This window comes from Lagopus leucura, unplaced genomic scaffold (genome assembly GCF_019238085.1).
Source record: "Lagopus leucura isolate 7727_CA_CO unplaced genomic scaffold, USGS_WTPT01 Super-Scaffold_100001, whole genome shotgun sequence".
Lineage (NCBI taxonomy): Eukaryota > Metazoa > Chordata > Aves > Galliformes > Phasianidae > Lagopus > Lagopus leucura.
This window is the reverse complement of record NW_024962262.1, coordinates 12,662,227-12,684,164: the sequence shown is the minus strand read 5'-3', so window position 1 is coordinate 12,684,164 and position 21,938 is coordinate 12,662,227. Positions and strand designations below refer to the sequence as shown.

General features: G+C 42.9%; 1 protein-coding gene across 1 annotated transcript; it reads right to left on the bottom strand.

The window, feature by feature from the left end:
• Positions 1–195: 195 nt before the first annotated feature.
• On the bottom strand, positions 196–10,562 carry ESD (esterase D). The gene is made up of 9 exons (XM_042868542.1): positions 10,483–10,562; positions 9,728–9,803; positions 8,738–8,826; positions 8,459–8,557; positions 5,710–5,834; positions 5,332–5,451; positions 3,582–3,680; positions 2,422–2,589; positions 196–420 (listed from the first exon to the last, which is right to left on the bottom strand). The coding sequence occupies exons 2-9, from the start codon at positions 9,793–9,795 to the stop codon at positions 340–342; spliced, it is 849 nt and encodes a 282-aa protein (XP_042724476.1). The 5' UTR covers positions 9,796–9,803; positions 10,483–10,562; the 3' UTR covers positions 196–339.
• Between the last annotated feature and the right edge of the window lie 11,376 nt (positions 10,563–21,938).

Here is a 21,938-nt window from a genome sequence, read left to right as displayed (position 1 = left end):
GCGGAAGAGGCATACTGTTATTCACTGCCTTTGTCTAAGGTGTGCTAGAAACAGGCCTGAGTCCCAAATACTTACATTTGTATTATTAAGATCTAATTAACTCACCTGCTAATCTTCTTCCTGACCAAGAAAGCACACTCACCTACATGGTGTTAAACTTTCAAGCATGCAAGAATATTCAAGATACTCTGAACATCAAATTAAGTGGGACTTTTATTGTATTAGCAGTGTAATCAGAAGAGCTGTATTCTACAGATGCTGCTTCAATACATGATTTCTGTATTGTTCAGCTGGATCCTTTGCCTCCCACTGGTCAGACAGCACTCCCATTTCTGTAGTTCAAGCATTAAGGAACTTTGCATGGTGCTTGATGTGGTCATTGATAAACGTAGCAATGAAAAAATAGCTGTGATCATAGCCCTAGAAGAACAACAACAAAGAAATCAGCAAATGCGTATAGTTCACAACAAAGCAATCATGCTACTTGTCAAGAAGTTAGTATCTCTTGTGTTTTCATCTGTTTTAAGAAATCAAAAAGACATAAATGTAAAATTGTAAAGGGGGAAAAATGTAAAATTGTCAGGGGGAAGTTCTTTACACAGAGAGTGGTGAGGTGCTGGCACAGGCTGCCCAGAGAGGCTGTGGATGCCCCGTCCCTGGAGGTGTTCAAGGCCAGGTTGGATGGGGCCCTGGGCAGCCTGGTCTACTATTAAATGGGGAGGTTGATGGCCCTGTGTGTGGCACAGGAGTTGGAGATTCATGATCCTTGAGGTCCCTTCCAACCCTGGCTGTTCTGTGATTCTGCAAAGCACACCTAACAAGTCAAGTATAGAAGAGCTCTAGGAAGATGAGCAAACAGCGTGCACCTTCACCTGCCCTAATCTGGGTGTGCAAGTTAGAGGTGGGTTGGGTTTGTGGTCTTAAGGAACGTGGGCCTGGCAAAAATAAGAGTGAGGACCCTGAACTTCAGAAGAGTGCAATTCTGTTTGTTTAAGGAATTACTGGAAGGAATTCCATGGGAAACTGAAACTTAGGGATGGAGGAATGGCACAGAGCTGTCAGCTCCTGAGGGACACCTTTCTGAGAGTGCAGGAGCTTTCCATCCCTGAAAACCAAGCAGACGATGAAGGAAATGGGCACTGCTGAGGGAAAAGAAGGAAAATTACAGGCAATGAAAGCCAGGATGGGTGGGCCTGTGAAAAACACAGGGATGCCATCTGGATACGTAAGGATAGGATCAGGAAAGCCCAGGCACAGACGAAAGTGAATATGGTGAGGGATGTGAAAAATAACAAGGGCTGCTACAGGTAAAATGGCCAGCTGAGGAAGGCCCAGGAGAGTCTACCTCCTCTGGTAAGTGAGAAGGGACAGCTGGCAACAACAGACACGGAATCTGCTGAAGTATTCAATGCGTTCTTTGCCCCACATGTCACTGACAGGTTTCCCACACCTCCTGCATCCCTGAACCTCTAGGCAGGGGTAGGGGAACAAAACTGAGACCGCCTCATGAGGCTGAAAATGTATGTTTGCCCAGAGGAGCTGTGGGTGCTCCATCCCTGGAGGCACTCAAGGCCAGGTTGGATGGGGCCCTGGGCAGCCTGAGCTGCTGGGTGGCACTGCCCATGGCAGGGATTGGGACTGGGTGGGCTTTAAGGTCCCCTCCAACCTGAGCCATTCTGTGAACAGCAGCATCAGCTACAGAGCAGGATGCAATATGAGAGAACAGTTCCCCTCACTGGTATTGTCCTAGTGCTAAATACGGGCTGTGACCTCACATCTTAAGTCTGAAGAGCTAACATAGCTCTTTTGCTATGTTAAAATAATAAAGAAACCTCTGAACTGCTCCCTTTCTGTCAGCACCAAATAGACCTTGTGGCACAGGGCTGTATAGAAGCCCTAGCGATAAACCAAAGAGGACAATCTTCAAGCTGTGGGGCGGCCTGCTTACAAAGACTCCATTGCTCTCAGTGCGTTGCTGTTTTGGGTCACTGCACTGTAGGTCTTCAAGTGAATTTGATATTTCAAGCAACTCCATACCTCTCCTGATGTACACTAACACTCGCATGCTAAATCACAAAGCTGAACGCAACACCCACAGCACAAATAAGGAATCCTGCAAAAACACAGCTGTCGCGTTGCTTTTACAGTGACTGTGCTTAGTACAGTCATTAATGCTGCCTCTCCAGCTTATCACTGGCAGGTTTAAGAGCAGCCAGCGATACCAGCACCAGATCCGTTTGAGAAGAGTGCGCTTATGACCCCACCTAGTGGAACAAGGCAGCAAAAACTGCAACGTCTTTTCCTCAGCCAGGGGCAGACTGGCAGGTCAATAAATGCACGCCCAGTGACAAACTACCTGCTGTGCACACACCAAACTCACACAGCATCTACCCAACAGCAGGGTCTGCGGAAGCAACTTGCCTGCTGCAGTCTGAAGACTACTGGGATTTTCCTCTCTGTGCAGGCGGCGATGAAGTTATCTGGCAGTAGCTGGCCTGCTGATAGGAACTGATCTTCTTTGCCTTGATCAATCAGGATGTCCAGGCGAGAGTCTGGGTAGGACTTCACAAGCTGTGTAGCATCGTATGCCTGCAGAAGTAAAAGGGAGGCAATGCTCACGTATGCGTGTTAGAATGGACTGAATTCACTGACTGTGAGAAAACAATGGTAAGTGCAGAGTGCTGTGTTACACTGATCAAGACATCAAATTATAACTTGGAAGAGCAATCAGAACCTTATGCACTACCCTGTCACTATACAGTGGTGGAACAAAAACAAAAAACGTGTGTTCAATGACAGAACAAGCCAGAGTGGTAGTATGGGTCCATTCTATGGCTTATGCTAACTACAGAAGTGTTTTCAGCAGATCCTCTGAACTAGGCACCTGATTTACAACATCTGGTCCTGCAGCAGGACAGCACAACGATGTATGCCCAAATAACACAGCAACAAATATATTCGTGTGCTTGTAGCTTAGCAATTCTTACAAGACTGTTTTTATTTCTAAATTAGGGACCTAGAGCTAAAAACCAAACTCCTGGTTTAATCATGTTCTGTGGGATATCAATTTCCAAGTACCAAAGGGCTTCTCTGCAACTGCCTCTGCCAGGCTGCTCCTGCAGATACCACGAGGCTCATCAGACCCTGGCCAGGCTGTAGCACTGTCTTTCTTTTCAGGCTACCACAGAAGTTCTGAACACTGAAAACTCTGTTTTGGAGTGACAGACCATAGAGGGTCATTTAAAATTCTTAAACTCGTTAAATATTCTCATTACTTCCATGCATTACAGAAAGTCTCAGACTGCCCGTAATTCTTCTTAGCCTGTATTCTAAGACCTTCATAAAACATTTAGTCAGTCTGATGAGAGCTTTCTGTCTCGTCTGTCACAAGCACCACCAGGCAACAGCAAGACACACCCAGCAGAACTGTGCAATGTGCTGTGCACACTCTTAAGCATGGATATAAAACAACACCATCAGCTCCTGGGCAACTCAAGAGTTTTGTTCCAGACATCTGCTGCAATGTAAGCACAGATCACTCATTCACACATCACTGAAGGCCTGCAAGTTGCAGCACATACCTCCCATTTGCTTACATCTGATCCCAGATATCCACCAAGGGCTTTCTTGCCCCACTGGCACTGCATAGGGTTGCAGATAGGAGAAAAAGCCGACACAGACTGTGTGGAAAGAGAGCATGAAAAAACAAAACACAACAGCAATTACCAAAAGCAATTTCTGATAACAATCAAACTGACAGTGTTTCAAAACAGCTTTAGAAAGCACTGCCAGAACTCTGACTCTGCCACCAGCCCTTTAATCTAAGTGCCATAACTATTACCCTATTTCCCTATTCTGGGCAGCCTGGTCTGGTGGTTGGAGACCCTGCACATAACAGGGGCTTGAAACCAGATGATCACTGTGGTCCTTTTCAACCCAGGCCGTTCTATGATTCTGTTATTTGCTCTCCCTAGAGCCACAATGCTCACTTTCCTTTTTGCACACGAGCCAAGCTTTGAAATGAAGGGTTAGCCACCCCATTCCATTGTATGCTGGATGTTGGACGTTGTCTTGAATTCCTTAAGCAGCTGATAAGCCTGCTGTGCATGGTGAGAGCATGGAACTATCTCATCTCCAACTCCATTCTGGAACATAGGAAAGGCCTGAGGCATGGAGCTCAGCCTGTCTGAGCCTGCAGCAGTGTCTCCTGAATTTAGCTAACTTAACTGAAGGATTAGGAGTCGGGAAACAAGCATTTCAGAGCACAGGTGCCAGGGAGAAAAGTCAAACCTCTATTTTTTACATTCTTCTTTCAGATCTGTCCTTGGGCCCATCAGTATTTCAACTCTTATGCCCTGCAAGAAATAGCAACCAACTACTTGAGCCATGGGCAGTTTCCTGAATTCTGGCATTTTCAGTAGTGTTTATTTCTTTTCGATAACACAATGAGAATTTGAGTGCCAACAGTGAAAACAAATTTCTGAACTACTGGCTCCACAAGATAAAGACAGAGCCAGTAAATTGCCAGCAAACAGCAATGCCTGATTCTCCTTCAGAAACACCCGAGGTAAGCATATCTCCAAAGAGAGCAATGAAGTTTCCCTCATGGGTATAAAAGGCAAATATGTTCCTGTCTATTTGATTTAACTTACAGTAGAAGAGGAATGCAACTTCAGATACCTCGTCCACTTGAAAATAAATAAAATCAACCTTTAAGAGAGATGTTGCTCAGAGAGGTTGTGGATGCCCCATCCCTGGAGGCATTCAAGGCCAGGCTAGATGTGGCTCTGGGCAGCCTGGTCTGCTGGTTGGTGACCCCACACATAGCAGGGGGTTGAAACCAATTGATCATTGTGGTCCTTTTCAACCCAGGCCATTCTATGATTCTACACATATGAAATTATATCTTTGTAAATATATTTTGCTGATGACTCACTGATGATGTCCGTATGCCCAAAGACAGGATTTGAAAAGATATGGCAAATTGCACATCAGATTTCTAGACAATATTAGCAGCAGGAATTAACTGCCGACTAAAAAGAACGTGTTTATATTTACTTACTGGAAAACCTGAGCATTTTCAAAAAGAAACCAAACTTTTCCTACCTTTTAAAACACTCTTTTTTAATTTTGCTATCAAATACAAATTCCAGAGCAGTGTTTCTGGCAATCTTCTATATTCTCATAGTAGGTATCAGTGAACTTCTACAGCTAAAGGAGTGTATATGTTTAACACTGTTACAGAACTTGGTGTTATGTTTTATTTCTTTACTCCTGCAGAGAATCTGTATTAGCCTGAGCATTCCTAGTATAGCATGTATGATATCTTACTTTGTACTTTCCAGGATTCTTCAGAGCAAGAATGAGAGCTCCATGACCTCCCATGGAATGCCCAAAAACAGACATCCGTTCAGGGTTGGTTGGAAAATTGGCATTTATCAGTTTAGGTAACTGTAAAGGAAGAGTGGAATAAAAACATTAAAGCAACTTCTGTATCTTTAGACAGAGAAGCATCTGATGAACTGACACATTTTAATGCCAGGAAGACACTGAAACCAAAGGCACATCTTTGGTTCTAGTCTAACATTTACCATCATGGTCTGAAACCAAGTCTGACAGACTGTAAAACCAAAAGGAAACATTTCATCTACCAGCATTTTTTCCTGCAGCTTCACCAACAGTACCACTATAACCCAGCAACAGAGTTACCTCATCTCTCACGTAGGAGTACATCCTATAGTTTGTTTTCCAAGGATCTTCAGTAGCATCCACATAAAAACCAGCACCGGTACCAAAATCCCAGCTTTCATCTTCTCCTTCAATATTGCAGCCACCTATCATGAAAACGGATTCTATCCTTAATATGTCACCACTATCAGATGTTCAGAGTAAGAGAATCTGTCACCCAAGTCAGAGACCCTGGACAGTAGTTTCTCAATCAATGTATCTCCACCCCTCCAACCAGTAGGACAACTCAGATTTTCACTCATTAATACAGTATTTTGAAGCATGCACAGCTCCTCTTTTAAGACTGCAGCATAACAACACTGGCCATCCCCCCCCCCCCCTTTTTTTTTCCCCCCCCCAAGCACACAACTCCCCTTTTTTTCAGTGCCCTGCACACTGTAACTGCCCATCAAACTTCTGTCACTCCTCTGAATAACTGCAGGATTGTGTTAGGGGAGTCAACTCTTTGAAAGGGTAGATAACTGCAGGACAAGGGGAAATGGTTTTCAGTTGAGGGAGGGAAGATTGAGGTTGGATGTCAGGGGGAAGTTCTTTGCTATGAGAGTGGTGAGGTGCTGGAACAGGCTGCCCAGAGAGGCTGTGGATGCTCATTCCTAGAGGTGTTCAAGGCCAGGTTGGATGGGGCCCTGGGCTGCCTGGTCTGGTATTAAATGGGGAGGTTGGTGGCCCTGCATGTGGCAGGGGGGATGGAGCTTCATGATCCTGGAGGTTCCTTTCAATCCAAGCCATTCTGTGATTCTGTATCCTCTTTTCCAAAGTTACACTTTCAAACTGAATTTGCAGATGTCTCCTTGAAAGTCAGTACACCCCATCTCAAACTCTCCCTTTGATTAGCTGTGATTTTCGAGCCTAGTTTTCAGAACAGAACGCAATATTTCAAGCTATATGTGACAGGAAATAATGACCTCCCTTTCTCAAAGATGTTCCCAGTTTTTGCAATTCAACATTATGTGGGCTTTTACCACTGTCAGATCACACTACAAACCCACGTGTAATCCCTGTGACAATCCTTGCCAATTTGTGCAGATACCTGCCACCTCCCCACAGCATGCACATTTTGCAAGGATCAAAGCTGAGTTTGCTCCAGAGAAGTGCCTTTGAACACTGAGTGATTTTCTAAACTAAAAGCCCAGCAGTGGCAGGGACTGTGGGTACTCATACAACTTGCTGGATATGAAGTCTTATCTTCAGTCCCTCAGGAATGGTCAGAAATTCCAAGTCCTGCCACTCAATGAAGGCAACAGTGATTCTGCTAAAAGAAACTTACAAGAAACCCTGGAAAAATAAATTAGAAAGGGAACCAAAGTCCATTTAGTTCAGCAAATCTGTCTGGAAAAACAAATTGCTACAAAGAAAGGAAGGTACATTGTAACAGAGCAGGGCAGAGGGGCTGTAACTACAGGTAGCTCAGGTTTTTGTATTGGAAAGCTTTCTCTGATCTGACACAACTTCAAAACTAAGGTACAAAATGTCTTCTGGAAAGCACATCACTCTCTTCCCCTAACACCTGCGTTGAGATCTGACATGCTAACTCTGGGGAGAAAACAAAGGTGGCACTCTTCTGATACAGCACTCCTGAGACTTGAGCAGAACCTGATTAACACTGAACGTTGCACGCTGTGTCCCCACAAGACTGGATTTCAAGTAACTGCAGATCCACCACACAAGTCTCCCATACCACACACAAGCTCAACCTTACACAGACAACAGCACATCGTTTCAAAAAGCCATTTCACAAGCAGTCTGTTGCAGGTGCACAGAAGCAAGCTCTGGTTTGCTTTAAACTTTTCTAGACAGCAAAACCCTCAGGAGATATTTACTTAATAGCCTACAGAAGACAGTATACAATAACAAGTAAATATGATAGCTTTGTGTGACAGTACAGGTAGGTTTTCTCATTTGTTTGGTTCTTTAAGCCCCAGCAAGCCACAAAGTACAAGCACTTCTGGTAACACATGCCTCTTTGCTGTCGATCTTTTCCCTCTCTTCATTTTTGCTCAGTTCAATGGCCCCTTTGTTCTAGTTGTAGTGCCAACAATTAAAAGAGTTTCAAATGTAAAGCTTTTAGCAGCATGCTATTAAGCAGGCATGTATTAACCCCATCTAGGCTGGAACCAGGGCTCGGGGTGCAGCATGGTGCTAGCTCAAGGCATGGCAGATAAGCTTAAGGGTTCTGAGACACTGGCTGAACACAGCTCTGTGAACAGAGAAAACCATGCAGCCACGCTTTCCACAGTGATAAAAGAATTTGAGAACAGGTTTCAAGATAGCCAAAAAAACCACCAATTTTCTGGTTTATTTGTGGCCCCATTTGCAGTCCACATAAATACATTATTTCTGAATTTTCATATGGAATATAATGACTTGCAATCAAAAATCTGATCACATCTCCTTACCAGACTTTCATAAGCCCTACCTTAGCAGAGAGAAATACCCCTCCCTTCACAGTCACACCTCATTCATGTTGAGCTGCCTTCACAGATGCAGTCCTAGGCAACTCTTCACTCAGTGCAGCCCAAGCAAACCAAACAGCTGGACACCCATGCTATTAAGAACACTGATGACTTAATCCAGCTAATGGAAATCTGCCATTCAGGTGGGCAACATACTTTGTAGCAAACAGCAGTGCTTCACTCTTTTGACAATAAAGACAGCAGACTTCATTCTGAGGGCTGAATTCTCTTCTGTCCTATAATTTGTGAAAACTTACGTGGGCTTGTGTCTGGTGCAACTACAATAAGGCCATGCTCAGCTGCAGCTTGCTGAAAACCTGCTTTTGTTATAAAATTCTGCTCTGTGCAAGTTAACCCTAGAAGAAAGAAAAAATACGTTTTGTTACACACTGCCCATAGCATTTCAATTTCCAAAATCCTTCTGACTTCAGAGAAGTTTCTAAAAAATAGAAAGGATTCCTATTGCCATAAACATGCAGGCCACAGCAGCTTAAATATGTTGAAGGTTATCTCTCTAAAATCCTAATGTTACTTACCTGAGAGCCAATACAGCACAGGACACTTTCCAGTTTCTGCTTTTGGAGGCAAGTAGATTCCAAATCTCATTTTGCATTTTAGCTCTGTGCTGTAGCAATAAAACAGTCTTTATTATCAGCAGTATGCCTTTAGCAAGGTTGATAACATCAAGAAAGCAGAATCAGTGCATTTCATTCAAAGACAGAAATGAAAAAACGAATGCCTCTCTGTTCACCTCCATCAAACAGTGAGAACACATCCCTTTTGCCTCTCTGCTCACAGCACTCTGTAAGAGTGCATGGAAGGAAAATACCCAGTAGAGGGAACTGAACTTTGTACAGACAGTGACAACTCCAGTAATGGAGCTCAAACTTTGAATTTCTTCCTGGCAGCCTGTGAAATGGTGTTTTGCCTTTTTGTTCTGTACTACATGGTGGAAGAGATCTTAGAAATTCACATTCAGAGGCTGCACTACTTCAGAAGTCTATGGAATTGTCTGGATATCCTTATAATCGTGCTCTCCATGGCAGCGATAGGAATGAGCATCTACAGGATGTCAACTGTTGATATGCTCCTGAAGGAGCTACTAGAAGATCAGGATTCACTCCCCAATTTTGAACCCTTGGCATACTGGCAAATACAATTCAACAACGTTGCTGCAGTCACTGTGCTTTTTGTCTGGATTAAGCTTTTCAAGTTTGTTAACTTCAACAGAAGATGAGTCAGTTGTCCACAACCATGTCTCACTGTGTCAAAGATGTCATTGGCTTTGCAATTATGTTTTTCATATACTGATTTCCCTTCTCAGGTCGGCAGCATGTCAGTACAGTAAACATGTTAAACATTAGCAGAGGAATACAGGAAGGCAGACAAAACTATAGGCAACATCCCCTGCTGAAATACAGCTGTTAGTGAGAACACACAGTTTGCCTGCAGACCAAGGACATGGGCAGCAATGAGATCCATTCACTGCCCTGATGAACACCTTGGTTTACTTCTGTAATGTTTACCTGTCGTGTTCAAACACCTTCTGGAAACCCTCAAAGCACTTGTTGCTAGAAACCTGTTTCAGTGCCATGGTCTTAACTGTTAAAAGAAAAAGGAGCAAGTTAAATCTGAAAATAAAGCATTCCAGGCCTTGGCTCATACTAAAGTTACAGGAGCTGGGTAAACGAATATAACCCCCCATCCCTGGAGGCATTCAAGGCCAGGCTGGATGCGGCTCTGGGCAGCCTGGTCTGCTGGTTGGTGACCCTGCATGTAGGGTTGGAACTCGATGATTATTGTGGTCCTTTTCCACCCAGGCCATTCTATGATCCTTCCATGAACTTAAAGCACCTTTAGTACCACGGTCTCTTCCGAAGATTCTCTCACAAACCTTTCCCGACCTCTCATAACTTCCTATTTCCAGCTTTATTTACATTTTTTTTCGTGTTATTTATTTACACTGAGGGTCGCTCCCACCGCCCCACAAAAAAAAAAAAAAAAGCAACCACAAACTGAGCAACGCCAGAGCGCGTCCTCAGCGTCCAAAGGGCAGCGCTCAGCCCCAGAACGCACCCGCCAGGCCCGTGTGTTTTCCTTTACGAGCCCCGAGGGGCTGGACTTCCTGAAGGAAGCCGCAAGGCCCGCTGCCGAGCACAGCCGCAGGCAGCACTCGCTCCCTTCTGTCCCTCCGTAGCCGAGCTGGAAAGCCCGCACGGCGCCGCCGCGGCCCCCTCGAACCCTCCCCCCGCGCTGGCGGCCCCGTGCCCCACTCCCTTACCTCAGAGGAGCGGGGGGCCGAGAGGCGCAGCCAGCGAAGGAAGGGGCGGCTCTTGGGCGGGCGCGACCTCCCGTTGCCCCGCCTGCACGCCGGTTCACGCCCCTCATGTGGATCGCGTTGCGGTCTCTCACCGCCTTCGCTGTAAAATATTCCTTATGTCCGAGCTAAATCTGCCCTCTTTGAGATTGAAGCCATTCGCCCTTGTTCTGTCACAACAGACGCTGTCTGTCCCCTTCTTTCCTGTAGCTCCCCTTTAGATACTGAGAAGCTGCTCTCAGGTCATCTCAGAGCCTTCTCCAGGCTGAACGGCCCCGGCTCTCAGCCTGTCCTCGCAGGAAGGGGGTTCGATCTCTCAGATAACTTCATTAAGTCTGAAATATTTTACCTCTATCGTGCTTTCTGTCAGCTTGGAGATCACACGCACACACACACAGAGGGTATTTGACATTACTTTTATCTGTTCATATTTCAAATTACTCTAAATTATTCCCACCTCTTACCATTAATAGGTCATGTTATTATTTTTTTTTAATTTGCAATTAAACATGCACGTCAGATACTAAAAAACAAGGTCCTCAGGAAAGCCTTCTTGCTCTATTTAGTCTTCTAGCACAGACTTTATTAGTAGTGATTATTTTTGCCCATGGCACTTTGAAGTCTGATCATCTGTTACTTTGTCGATGTGACAATTCTTCTCTATTTATAATCCCTCATTTTAACAACACAGAGCACTGCCAACTTTGTCCTCCCATTACTTTTTGCTCTTCTCAGCAGAGCTGATAAATCCATCTGTATTGCAGCTGCTGGACCTTGGACCTTGGCTACTCATTCCACGTTCACAATTGCTTTTCCAGTCCTGTCTTTGTACATTGATATATCTCATCCAAATCTGTATCTGGACTGTCTGAACTTCCTTCTCAGTTTTTCTTTTGCAAGCTGGACTTAACTTGCCTTTAAGGAAATTAACAGTTCTTCATTAGCTTTTCTACAACACTCTCCCCTTTTCTTCTTCCTTCTCTATCTATGCATGTTTTGTTAGTTTTTTAATGTCCTCATCTTGTTACCAAGGTATTGCCCAGTTAGTTTGTTACTTGATCCAAACTTCAGCCAGGCTATTTTCTTTTTCATACATGTAGTCAGCTGTCATTACATACATCTCATTTTGGATGGTATCTGCAGTTGTTTTTAGCTATTTCTCTCTTGGCAGTATAAAACCTGCCTATTTCAGCACTGATGCTGATAAGATTTTGATTTCCTATCCAAGTCTCTTAGATAACCTCCATTCAATTTGTTCCCATTTCAGAGTGATATATTCAGAAGCATCCAACTGGCAGCCCACTGATGAGCTTACCTGACCTCTCCCATCCCCCTGACGTCAGGACTTTATTATTTTGTATGTCTTTTCAGACAGAAATAACCCCCTAGGCCAATAATGTGTTGCAGCCCTCCAGAGGACCGTTTTCATGACATGCAGCTGAGTGTGTGCTGGGTCTGAGAACTCGTAAAGTGGAAAACACACCAGGATAATTTGGTGAACAGAGCTGCCAATCTGGTGCAGTCTGTTCTGTGCTCTTCGTATAGACCTTGTTAGTACCCTAGGTTATGCACATTTGTTTAACCCCAATGCAGTTTCTGTATCTTTAGGGACTGTGCCTGACAGTGCCTGCAGCTGTCACCACTGAACTGATTTTGGTATCATTCTGTGTTTCATTTCAGACTATCTATAAAAGATGTGAAATGGGCATCCTGTCCATCGTCAAATGGTGAAACCACATAAATCATTTCTTCATACGGTGCAGCATGGCAAATAGTAGAAGGAAAAATATTAAAAAGATGGTCAGAAATTTGCTGTTGAGATTCTCATGGATCGTGTACTCTTGCCTTATGTATTACAACTGTATTCTAAGCATAAGACATACTTCAACATATTTGCTGTATGTTCCCTCTTTCAGCACTTTCAACCATTTAATCACTGATTAATTCTGACTTTTCACCACATTTTGACTTTTCACCACATTTTAAACATACTTTTGGTACCTGTTATTATGAAATCTACCACCAGCTTCATCCCAATCAAATGAATTTGCAATAAAGATTCCAGCAAGAAACTTACACATTGTAGGCAAGCAACTCGTATGCCATAAGTGTGTAGTACCAAATTCAATTCTTCCATTTTCATTTCAGTACACATGGCCATTCCTTCTGCCATGTACCTGAGTACATACTTTTCTGAGGCTTTTGTAGTGATAGTTTGGATTAAGAATGTTAGTTGCTAATCTCTTTTACCTAATAGCTGTCAATTCCATCTCCTGCTAGGGCTTCTCATATATATATATATTTTTCTTAGCTTTTTTGCATGTGATCTCATTATCTCTTTGTGTGAGGGCTGTGTTACACCCTCCAGAGAGCTGTTTTTGTGGCATACAGCTGCCATGAAAACAAGCAACAACACAGATATAACAATCTCATATAGCAGTTGTTCATAATTTAGTAATTTATGATAGTAGTGCCATACTTTCTAAATTGCCTTAAATTAATATTATCCTATTGGTCATTTTGAAGCAGCATATATGGATGTTAACAGTATTATTCCTCAGTGTATTTCAAGCTGATTGTACTGACGTATTCAAGTATTGCTTCAAGTATTCAGCTTTTCAAGGCAGAAGCTTTACACAGGGAGAATTTATCTGCCACTTCATTATTATTGATTTATTTTCCAATTTCCCCCTCTTCATCACATCCATCTATCTTACTTTTTGTCTAAAATAGAAGTGAGATCTCCTAAAGCTTATTTCCTTCTCTTTCCTTCCTTACTGTCAAGATTTCACCTTGGTGTAACTTGTGATGTTATTTAACTTGCCCAAGCTGTTTCTTCTCCACCAAAGCCCATTGCAGAGGCTGGAGACTAAACACCCTCAGTTATTTTGTCTGTTTCTATTACAGTTTTTTTCTTCTTTTCTCCATTTCTTGCTTGTATCGCTTCTTTTTTGTTCATTAGAGACTTAGTAAGGCAGTTGAGTCCATAAGTCTTTTGGTCTTGCTTGCAATGTAATGCACGCAGTGTTGTAAGTGCTGTCTCCTCTTTCTGTGTTCTTTTTAAGTTCCCTCATTCTATAAGAAAAAAACCAAAACACATCCAGTCTTTGGAAGGAACTGTGTTTGATTAAGCAGATTAGCAAATGGAGGAGTTCCACTGGACAGCTTTGTTATCTGCCTTTGATCAAGTTACACAATCTCTTCTGTTTTCAGAGACGATTTCAAGATCGGCAATTGTGTTTTGTCACTCCAATAACAGTATAACTCCCCCACTTCTCTAATTTAGCCGTATTTTGTATTGGTGTTTCTATAGTGCTGCACTGTTGAGCCAAAATGCCCTTCTAGAGCTCTGAACTGTTGTAAAGCTGGGCATATTCATGAATCATTTTGCAGAGTGGCTGCAGGAAATGCATAGACAGAACATTTGCAGTTGCAGAAATAAGCCGATTGTGTTAAGCAGTTGGAAAAATGTAGTGTTTTTTTTTTTTTTTTAACTCTTTGCCTCTGGTCTGATTGGTCATTTTGAAGTGCACAGCTATTAAAAATGTTCAGGAAAAAGCAGTATTTTACTGCCATCGAAGACTGGGTATGGTAACATGCCTACATGGCTTTGGAACAACTAACAGAATCCCCAGCAGGAATAAATTTATTTTAATACCACGCATGGGTCATAAGGAAAGTATAGATAATGAAAAGAGTTAGAAAATTCCAACCATGTTTTAAGACGAAAAAGTGGAATAAGATGCTTGTGTTGTCCCAAGAGAAATTAGGGCAGAAGAGACTGGTCTTCTGAATGTCCTCATTCCATTTGATTCAGAACGACTAAGTGGAATTACAGAAAAGAACAAACAAATGCCTTGTGTGGAGCTCGGAGATCTGGCAATGTCACTGCAAAGCCATCTCATATCATGTTTAAAAGGTCAGAACAGTCCGGGTTTACTGTTATTATTAATATTTATTTTAAAATAAGTTTTATTTTTAAGTTTTATTCTTGAGAGAGAGAAGGGAAACGTGACTCCAAATCTTCAATAAGGCCTTTCAACGAAGATGTCATACGGACCCTTAGCAGAGGTAAAAATGTGGCAAAACACCTCCAGAAGAGTTGTTGGTTGCCTTCGGAGCAAGCAGGGTGGGTGCAGGTTCTTAGAAGGATGTGATGTGGGTAGTCCAGACAGAGGACTTGGAACTATTCAGGATACTGGTAGGGGGAATTCATCAGGAGTCAGTCCTGAAGAGTAAAGGTGCCTGGGAAGGCTGGGTGCTCCTCAAGAAGGGAGTCGTAGGAGGAGGCTGTCCCCCCTGCCACAAGGTGAGCTGGTGGGGAAGAAGGCCAATATGGAAGAACAGGGATCTTTTCCTGAGGCTCCAGGAGAAAAAGAGGGTCTACCTCCTGTGGAAGAAGGGATGGGAAACTTGGAAGGAGAACACAAAGAAGTTGTTAGGATGTGGAGGGAGAAAATTAGGATCAGGCCCAGCCAGCATGGATGTGTGAAAGACAGGTCCTGCTTGACCAACCTGATGTCTTTCTGTTACTGGGTGACCAGCCTGGTGGATGAGGGAAAAGATGTTGATGTGGGAAAAGATGTTGATGTAGTCTACCTAGACTTCAGCAAAGCCTTTGACACTGTCTCCCACAGTATTCACCTGGGGAAGTTAGCAGACCTGTCCTGGTAAGGTACACTCTTTGCTGGGTAAAGAACTGGCTGGAGGGCTTAGATTGGATGGCAGTGGTGAATGAAGTTAGATCCAGCTGGCAACTGGTCACGAGTGGTGTTGGGTTGGTATTGGGGCCTTCCCTGTTCAGTGTTTTTATTGATGACCTGGATAAGGGGATTAAATGCACTTTCAGTAAATTTACAGATGATGCCAAGTTGGCAGAAAGTGTTGATCTGCATGGGGATAAGATGGCAGAGGGATCTGGATAGGCTGGATCGCTAGGCTGAGGCCAACGGGATGAAGTTCAACAAGACCAAGTGTCAGGTCCTGTACTTTGGTCACAATTCCAGGCAAATCTACAGATTTGGAGCAGAGTGACTGGAAAACAGTGTGGAAGAAATGGACCTGGGGGTTTTGGTCAGCTGAACATGAGACAGCAGTGTGCTCAGGAAGCCGAGAAGACCAATGGCATCCTGGCTTGTATCACAAATAGTGCAGCCAGCAGGAGCAGGGGGGTGATCATCTCCCTGTGCTCAGCTCTGGTGAGGCCAGACCTCTTGTGCTGTGTTCAGTTTTGAGCTCCTCACTACCAGGAAGACACTGAGGCCCTGGAGTGTGTCCAGAGAAGGGAACCAAAGCTAGTGAAAGGACTGGAGCGCGAGTCTTATGAGGAGTAGTGGAGGGAAGTGGGATTATTTAGTCTAGATGAGACCCAGGGGAGACCTTATTGCCCTCTACAACTACCTGAAAGGAGATTGTAGTGAGGTGGGGTTGGCCTCTTCTCTCAAGTAACTAGTGATAGGACTAGAAGGAATGGCTTCTAGTTGCTCCAGGAGAAGTTCAGGTTGGATATTAGGAAAAACTTTTTCTCCAAAAGAATGATCAGGCACTGGAATAGGCTACCCAGGGAGGTGGTTGAGCTGCTATCCCTGCAAGTGGTCAAGGAACGTGTAGATGTGGTATTAAGGAACATGGTTTTGTGGACAATATTTGTAGTAGGCGGACAGTTGGACTAGACAGTCATAGAAGCCTTTGCCAGCCTTAATCATTTTATGATTCTAAGAAGGAAAATCCAGCAAACTAAAGGACTAAAAACTCGTCATCCTTACCACTGTCCATTGCAGTGTTATGGAACAAATCCTCACAGAAGCCATTCCTGAGTACATGAAGAAGATGACTGGGAACAGCCAGCATGGATCTACCAAGAGCATCGCATATCTGACTTGTCTAATTACATTTTGTGATGAGAAGTCTCCCTCAGTAAACAAAGCAAGAGTAATGTCTGATGAATACTTTGCCTTCAGCAAGGACTTTGCGACAACTTCTCTTGGTCTTTTTTCAGTCAGACTGGTGAGATACAGGCTCAGTCAGTGGGTGGAAGCTTGGCTGGCTTGCTGGGCTCAGTGTATTGATCAGCAGTACAGAGTCCAGGTGGCAGAGACACCTCTCAGGGATCGATATGAAAGCCAGGACTGTTTAGTGGCTTTATTAATGACCTGGGTGATGGGATGAAGTGCAGTCTGAAATATACAGCTAAGGGGAAAAAAAAAAAAAAAAAGATTATTGTATTTCCTGCAGTAGGAAATATACAGAGACAAGGATAATGGGCCTTTGTGGAAAGAAGAGGCTTTCGTTTAGAAATTGATTTTGGAGTAAATAACAAAATTGAAGTTGCAGTAAAGAAGGGCGATGCTCTTCTGAACTACTGATGATATAGACTATTTAAAATGAGAAAAAAAAAAGAAAGAACTTATTGTGGTTACAGTGATCAGGTCAAAATTGCAAAACCATGTTCAAAGCCTAGCCTTCTGACTTGAAGACTTCACTGACTGTAAGACTAAAAGGAGAACGCGAAGAACTGAGGGACAGATTTCCTGAGTCCAGCCACAGGGACTTTTGCTCACATGAAAACTTTGTCAGTGACACTGTACAAAGTTACATGAAACCATTCAAAATATTCTGGTGGAGTATCTATTGGACAACACTGCTTCCAAATTCTGAGATTTTCTGCCTTCATCTGACCCACCTGCATTATCCACCTTCTACTTAGATACATTAGAATAGGGCACAGTTCAATTTTTTCATCCTTTCCTGGGTGACTGTTGCTAAGTAGACACATTCAGGAAGTAGTCTGTGTTCTCTCTTGGGGACCCTAAGTGGCTGTTAATCATTCCCTTGCAATGGGAAAATTATCCCCTCTACTACACCTCCAGGCTTGTCCTTAGGCCCATCAGCCACAGCTATTTAATACTGAAAACCAAACAACAAAGCCGTTGTGAATTGAGCTGTTTTATACTGGTTGGATTTGAAGGGAAGGATTTTCTCTTGGCAATTCCAATCGGAGATACTTTCCATTTGCTGTAAATAGTCATTTTAGACTCCCTTCCTTTCTCCATTTCATTTCAGAGCTGTGTCAGCTAGCTTAGACATGGACCCTTAACTAGCAGACTCCCAGCAGTTCCCAGCCTCAATGACTGACTTTAATGACTTTACACAACAGGATTTTTGTAAAGTTAGAATCATAGAATTATAGAACCATTTGAGTTGGAAGGGACACTTAAAGGCCATCTTGTTCAACTCCCTTGCAATGAAAAGAGACACCTACAGCTCAATCAGGTGCTCAGAGAATCAACCAGCCTCACCTCGAATGTCTCTGGGGATGGAGCATCCACTGCTCTCTGACAACCTGTTCCAGTGTCTCACCACCATTATTGTAAAAAACTTTCACCTTATATTCAATCTAAATCTCATCTCTTTTTGTTTGAAACTGTTTCCCCTTCTCCTATCACAGCAGACCCTGCTAAAGACTCTGTCCTCTGCTTTCTCATAGCCCCCATTTAGATGCTGAAAAACTACTATCATATATCTCCCCAGAGCCTTCTTTTCTCTAGGCTTTCCAGCCTGAAAGTTGCTCTGAAGCTCAGCAACCATCATTTTAATTTCTGTTTTGTTGTGTCGATTTCCTGCTGCAGTTGTTTGGATGCATTTTATTTCTGGGTTCCTGGAAAGAGTGAGAAAGTGTGTAAGGATAGTCAAGCTGGCAATCTTTCTGCCACTGCAGAACATTCATCATACAACAGGAAAAACAAAAGTGAACTCATGAACTACTAATCTTTATGTTGTCAGCAAATTGTGACTTAAGAATTTGTGAATTGACTCCTTGACATCTTTTAGGCGCATGCACAAGCATTTATGGAAGAGCAGGAATAGAAAAATGATAATTGCTTCATTACATACATACACAGATCACCTTTTTTGTTTGAAGTCTTAACGTGAGCAACTGTAGTGGTGAAAACTAAAGGTACGTTCAGCTCAACACTTCATTTTTTTGTACTGTAACCTGGTAGAAGGATGTGCTCAAGCATTTGGCAGGCAGCTTCAGAGAGCACCCTGCTAACATCTAACAGTCTGAGATCTCTGGCTGGAGGTATGTATAACCTGTATGATAAAGAGCCCTCTTTGGATTTTTCCTTCATGACTTCACACAATCCTTGAAGAATCCCTGTTAAATTGGGTAATAAATATGGACGCCTCCTCTAATATTGATTGTCCATGTTGCTTTTCTCTCATTTTTTAAAGCTGTACTCCATTTTTACACAGTTCCATAACACAAAAATCTCATTCCAGACTGATGAGTTTGGGGCATAACATTCTGTATGTAAAGCTAGAACTGATTTTTCCCCTTCAGGTAATCACCTTAAGTTGTACCACCTTAGGTTTATCTATTTAAAATTCCATCTGCCATTTCCAGAGCTGTCATGACCTCTTTGCACTATCTTTGCAATAATTTCTCCACTATATATAGTCTCCCTTTTTACACATACGTTTTTAGATTTCTACAGGCAAAATACCACAGGCCCAATTTAGTCCCCTGTAGGACTCACTGGTGTCCTGCCACTGTGGAGAACACTGATGATTTAAGAGCTTTTGATGAGGGACTGTGTTGATTCACATCAACTCTTTTTGGTACATAGATCCATAGATTAATGTACATCCTTTACATAAACTCTGTGCTCTTCTACTTCATTATCTCTTTGCTAACGATTTGATTTGAAGGAAATCTTTTGGTGTAGGGCCATAAGGAAGCCTGCTGGTATAGGATCCTTCCCAAGTGTCCCCACCATGAAAACAGATGTTAATAAAAAAAGGAAGATTTTTCTATTAAAGTATGAGGATCTCTTAATTAAAGATCTCAGGTCTGATTTGCCATACTTATTTCACACCAAGACTGGTAAAACATTACCTTACATGTTTTAAATAAAGCTTGAACAAGTCCAACACTTGTAAAACCACGGTGCCTGGCCATTCCTGTTTTTCTCCACAGCCACCTAAAATTCTTTGTTTTAGTATTTAATTTTCCTGCAGAGATCACCCATTTTGCCTTGCTTTGTACTGGAAACATAGCACTGTAATTCAAGCAATTTAGATGAAGTTAATTCCAATTTATGTCCTGTGAAGACTGAGTAAATCGATGCATGTAAAATGATGCACAGAATTTGAATGAAACCTTTGAATTTGACAGATTTTCTCCATCCTAAAAATTGGACTGCAGTCGAACTGAAAAACTGTGAATGTGTGTGGTTAAATGCTCAGTGGAAGTCACTGTGGTTTGCAGAACCACTGCTAGAGCTATTTCAGGGTCAGATAACATGGCACGTCTTTGTACAAATTGCAAATACCAATACTGAACATAATACGATCAAATCAAGGAATGTCACTGCATGATATAAAATTTACAAATAGCCTTTTGCTATATTTCAAGCAGCCTCAGATGATCACAGAATCACAGAATCACCCGGGTTGGAAGGGACCCCAAGGATCATGTAGTTCCAACCCCCCTGCCTAGCAGGGCCACCAAACATACACATTCAGATCAGGTTGCCCAGGACCCCGTCCAACCTGGTCTTAAACACGTCCAAGGACGGGGCATCCACAACCTCCCTGGGCAGCCCGTTCCAGGGCCTAACCACTCTCCTAGTAAAGAACTTCCCCCTAACATCCAACCTAAATCTTCCCTCCTTCAACTTAAAACCATTTCCCCTAGTCCTGCTGTTATCAGCCCTTTTGAAGAGTTTACTCCCCTCCTGGGTGTAGGTTCCCTTCAGGTATTGATAGGCTGCAATGAGGTCACCCCGCAGCCTTCTCTTCTCCAGGCTGAACAAGCCCAACTCCCTCAGCCTGTCCTCATAGGGGAGGTGCTCCAGCCCCCTGATCATCTTAGTCGCCCTCCTCTGGACCCTTTCCAAAATCTCAATGTCTTTCTTGTACTGAGGGCTCCACACCTGGACACAGTACTCCAGATGGGGCCTCACAAGAGCCGAGTAGAGAGGGACAATCACCTCCCTGTCCCTGCTGGCCACCCCTCTCCTGATGGAGCCCAGGATCCCATTTGCCTTTCGAGCTGCCAGAGCGCACTGCTGGCTCATGTTCAGTCTCTCGTCCATCAGGACCCCCAGGTCCTGTACTGTATCACACTGTAAATGTGAAAGCCAAATATTCTCTTTTCCAAATATCTTCTTTGCTTTTAGGGCTTGGAGTGTCAGATGGGTAAGGTGGATTTGTTCTATTTCAAGGATCAGTGCAAAGTGTTGTCAGAACAGGTAAATGTGGCAGTGAGTTTTCCAATTAATATGAGTAATAATCGTATCTTGGAGCCTGTGTCCAGTAGATTAGCATTACAGAGACAAATGAGTGGTAATGTGCCAGGGATTTACCAGGCACATTTCACTCTATGGTGCCTCACAGGTTTATAACAAAAATAGTGTTTACCTCTGTTAGATAACTTCTGGAAAAAAAAAAAAAAAAAAAGATGTCTTTGTATGCTCTCTTTTACACATTTTAAAGCTTGATGAATCATTAGGACTAATCTAGGTTTGAAGGAGACTTTTTATTACCAGCCTTACTAGTCTGATGTATGTTGCAGTTGTAAACAAGAGCATGTGTGCCATAAGATCAGGCTGGAGGAATACATTCTTTTGGGATTACCATGGAAAAAATCACGTAGCAGTAAAGTCCAATTTGAGTTCTTGTTGTAATACTCTCTATGAGAAAGGAAATATTACCAATAGATGGCACTGTGATTCTATGACTCAGGTGTTATTTATGTTTGCAAAGTGTCGTAATGCTATTTGTATATGATGCTTATCAATCTTAATCTCACTGTGTGACATTTTGGGGAAATTTATATAATTGGTTTATTACTATTACGCTGTTTCTGAGACTCAACATTTTAAGCTATATGTATTTGTCCAAAAAATGCATCCTTTGTCATCAGGAGTGCTATTTTAGAAAAAAAAAAAGAATGATTGCAATGGCTCATTGTGGACTGCAGACTACTACAGAGATGGAATTAAATTTCACAACATGTTTTTTGTCTTTGCCAGTTCAGCGAGTGCTTTAACATGACCTTCACTTTCAGCAGATATTATACTATGTTCATATATGGGGTGATTAAACCCAACTAAAATTCCAGGCTGGATGTGGCTCTAAGCAGCCTGGTGTAGTAGTTGGCAACCCTGCACATAGCAGGGAGGTTGAAACTTGATGATCATTGTGGTCCTTTTCAACCCAGGCCATACTATGATTTTATGGAAATTACTATTTCAGACAAACCTCCAGTTTATAAAACAACTGATGGAATTTGAATATTTTAATCTGCTTTATGAGCAGTGGGATCTGGCAAAACAATAAAGCTTTAGAACACCGTTTTACATTAGCATTTACAAAATACAGCAAACATTTTTCTCTATGTATTTACATAAGCA

Excerpts from the sequence above, each read along its gene's own strand:
- ESD (XM_042868542.1), bottom strand. The coding sequence starts at position 9,795 with ATGGCACTGAAACAGGTTTCTAGCAACAAGTGCTTTGAGGGTTTCCAG. Across the intron at positions 8,827-9,727 it reads AAGGTGTTTGAACACGACAG|CACAGAGCTAAAATGCAAAA; the intron begins GTAAACATTACA and ends TTATTGCTACAG. Across the intron at positions 2,590-3,581 it reads CAGATGTAAGCAAATGGGAG|GCATACGATGCTACACAGCT; the intron begins GTATGTGCTGCA and ends TTACTTCTGCAG.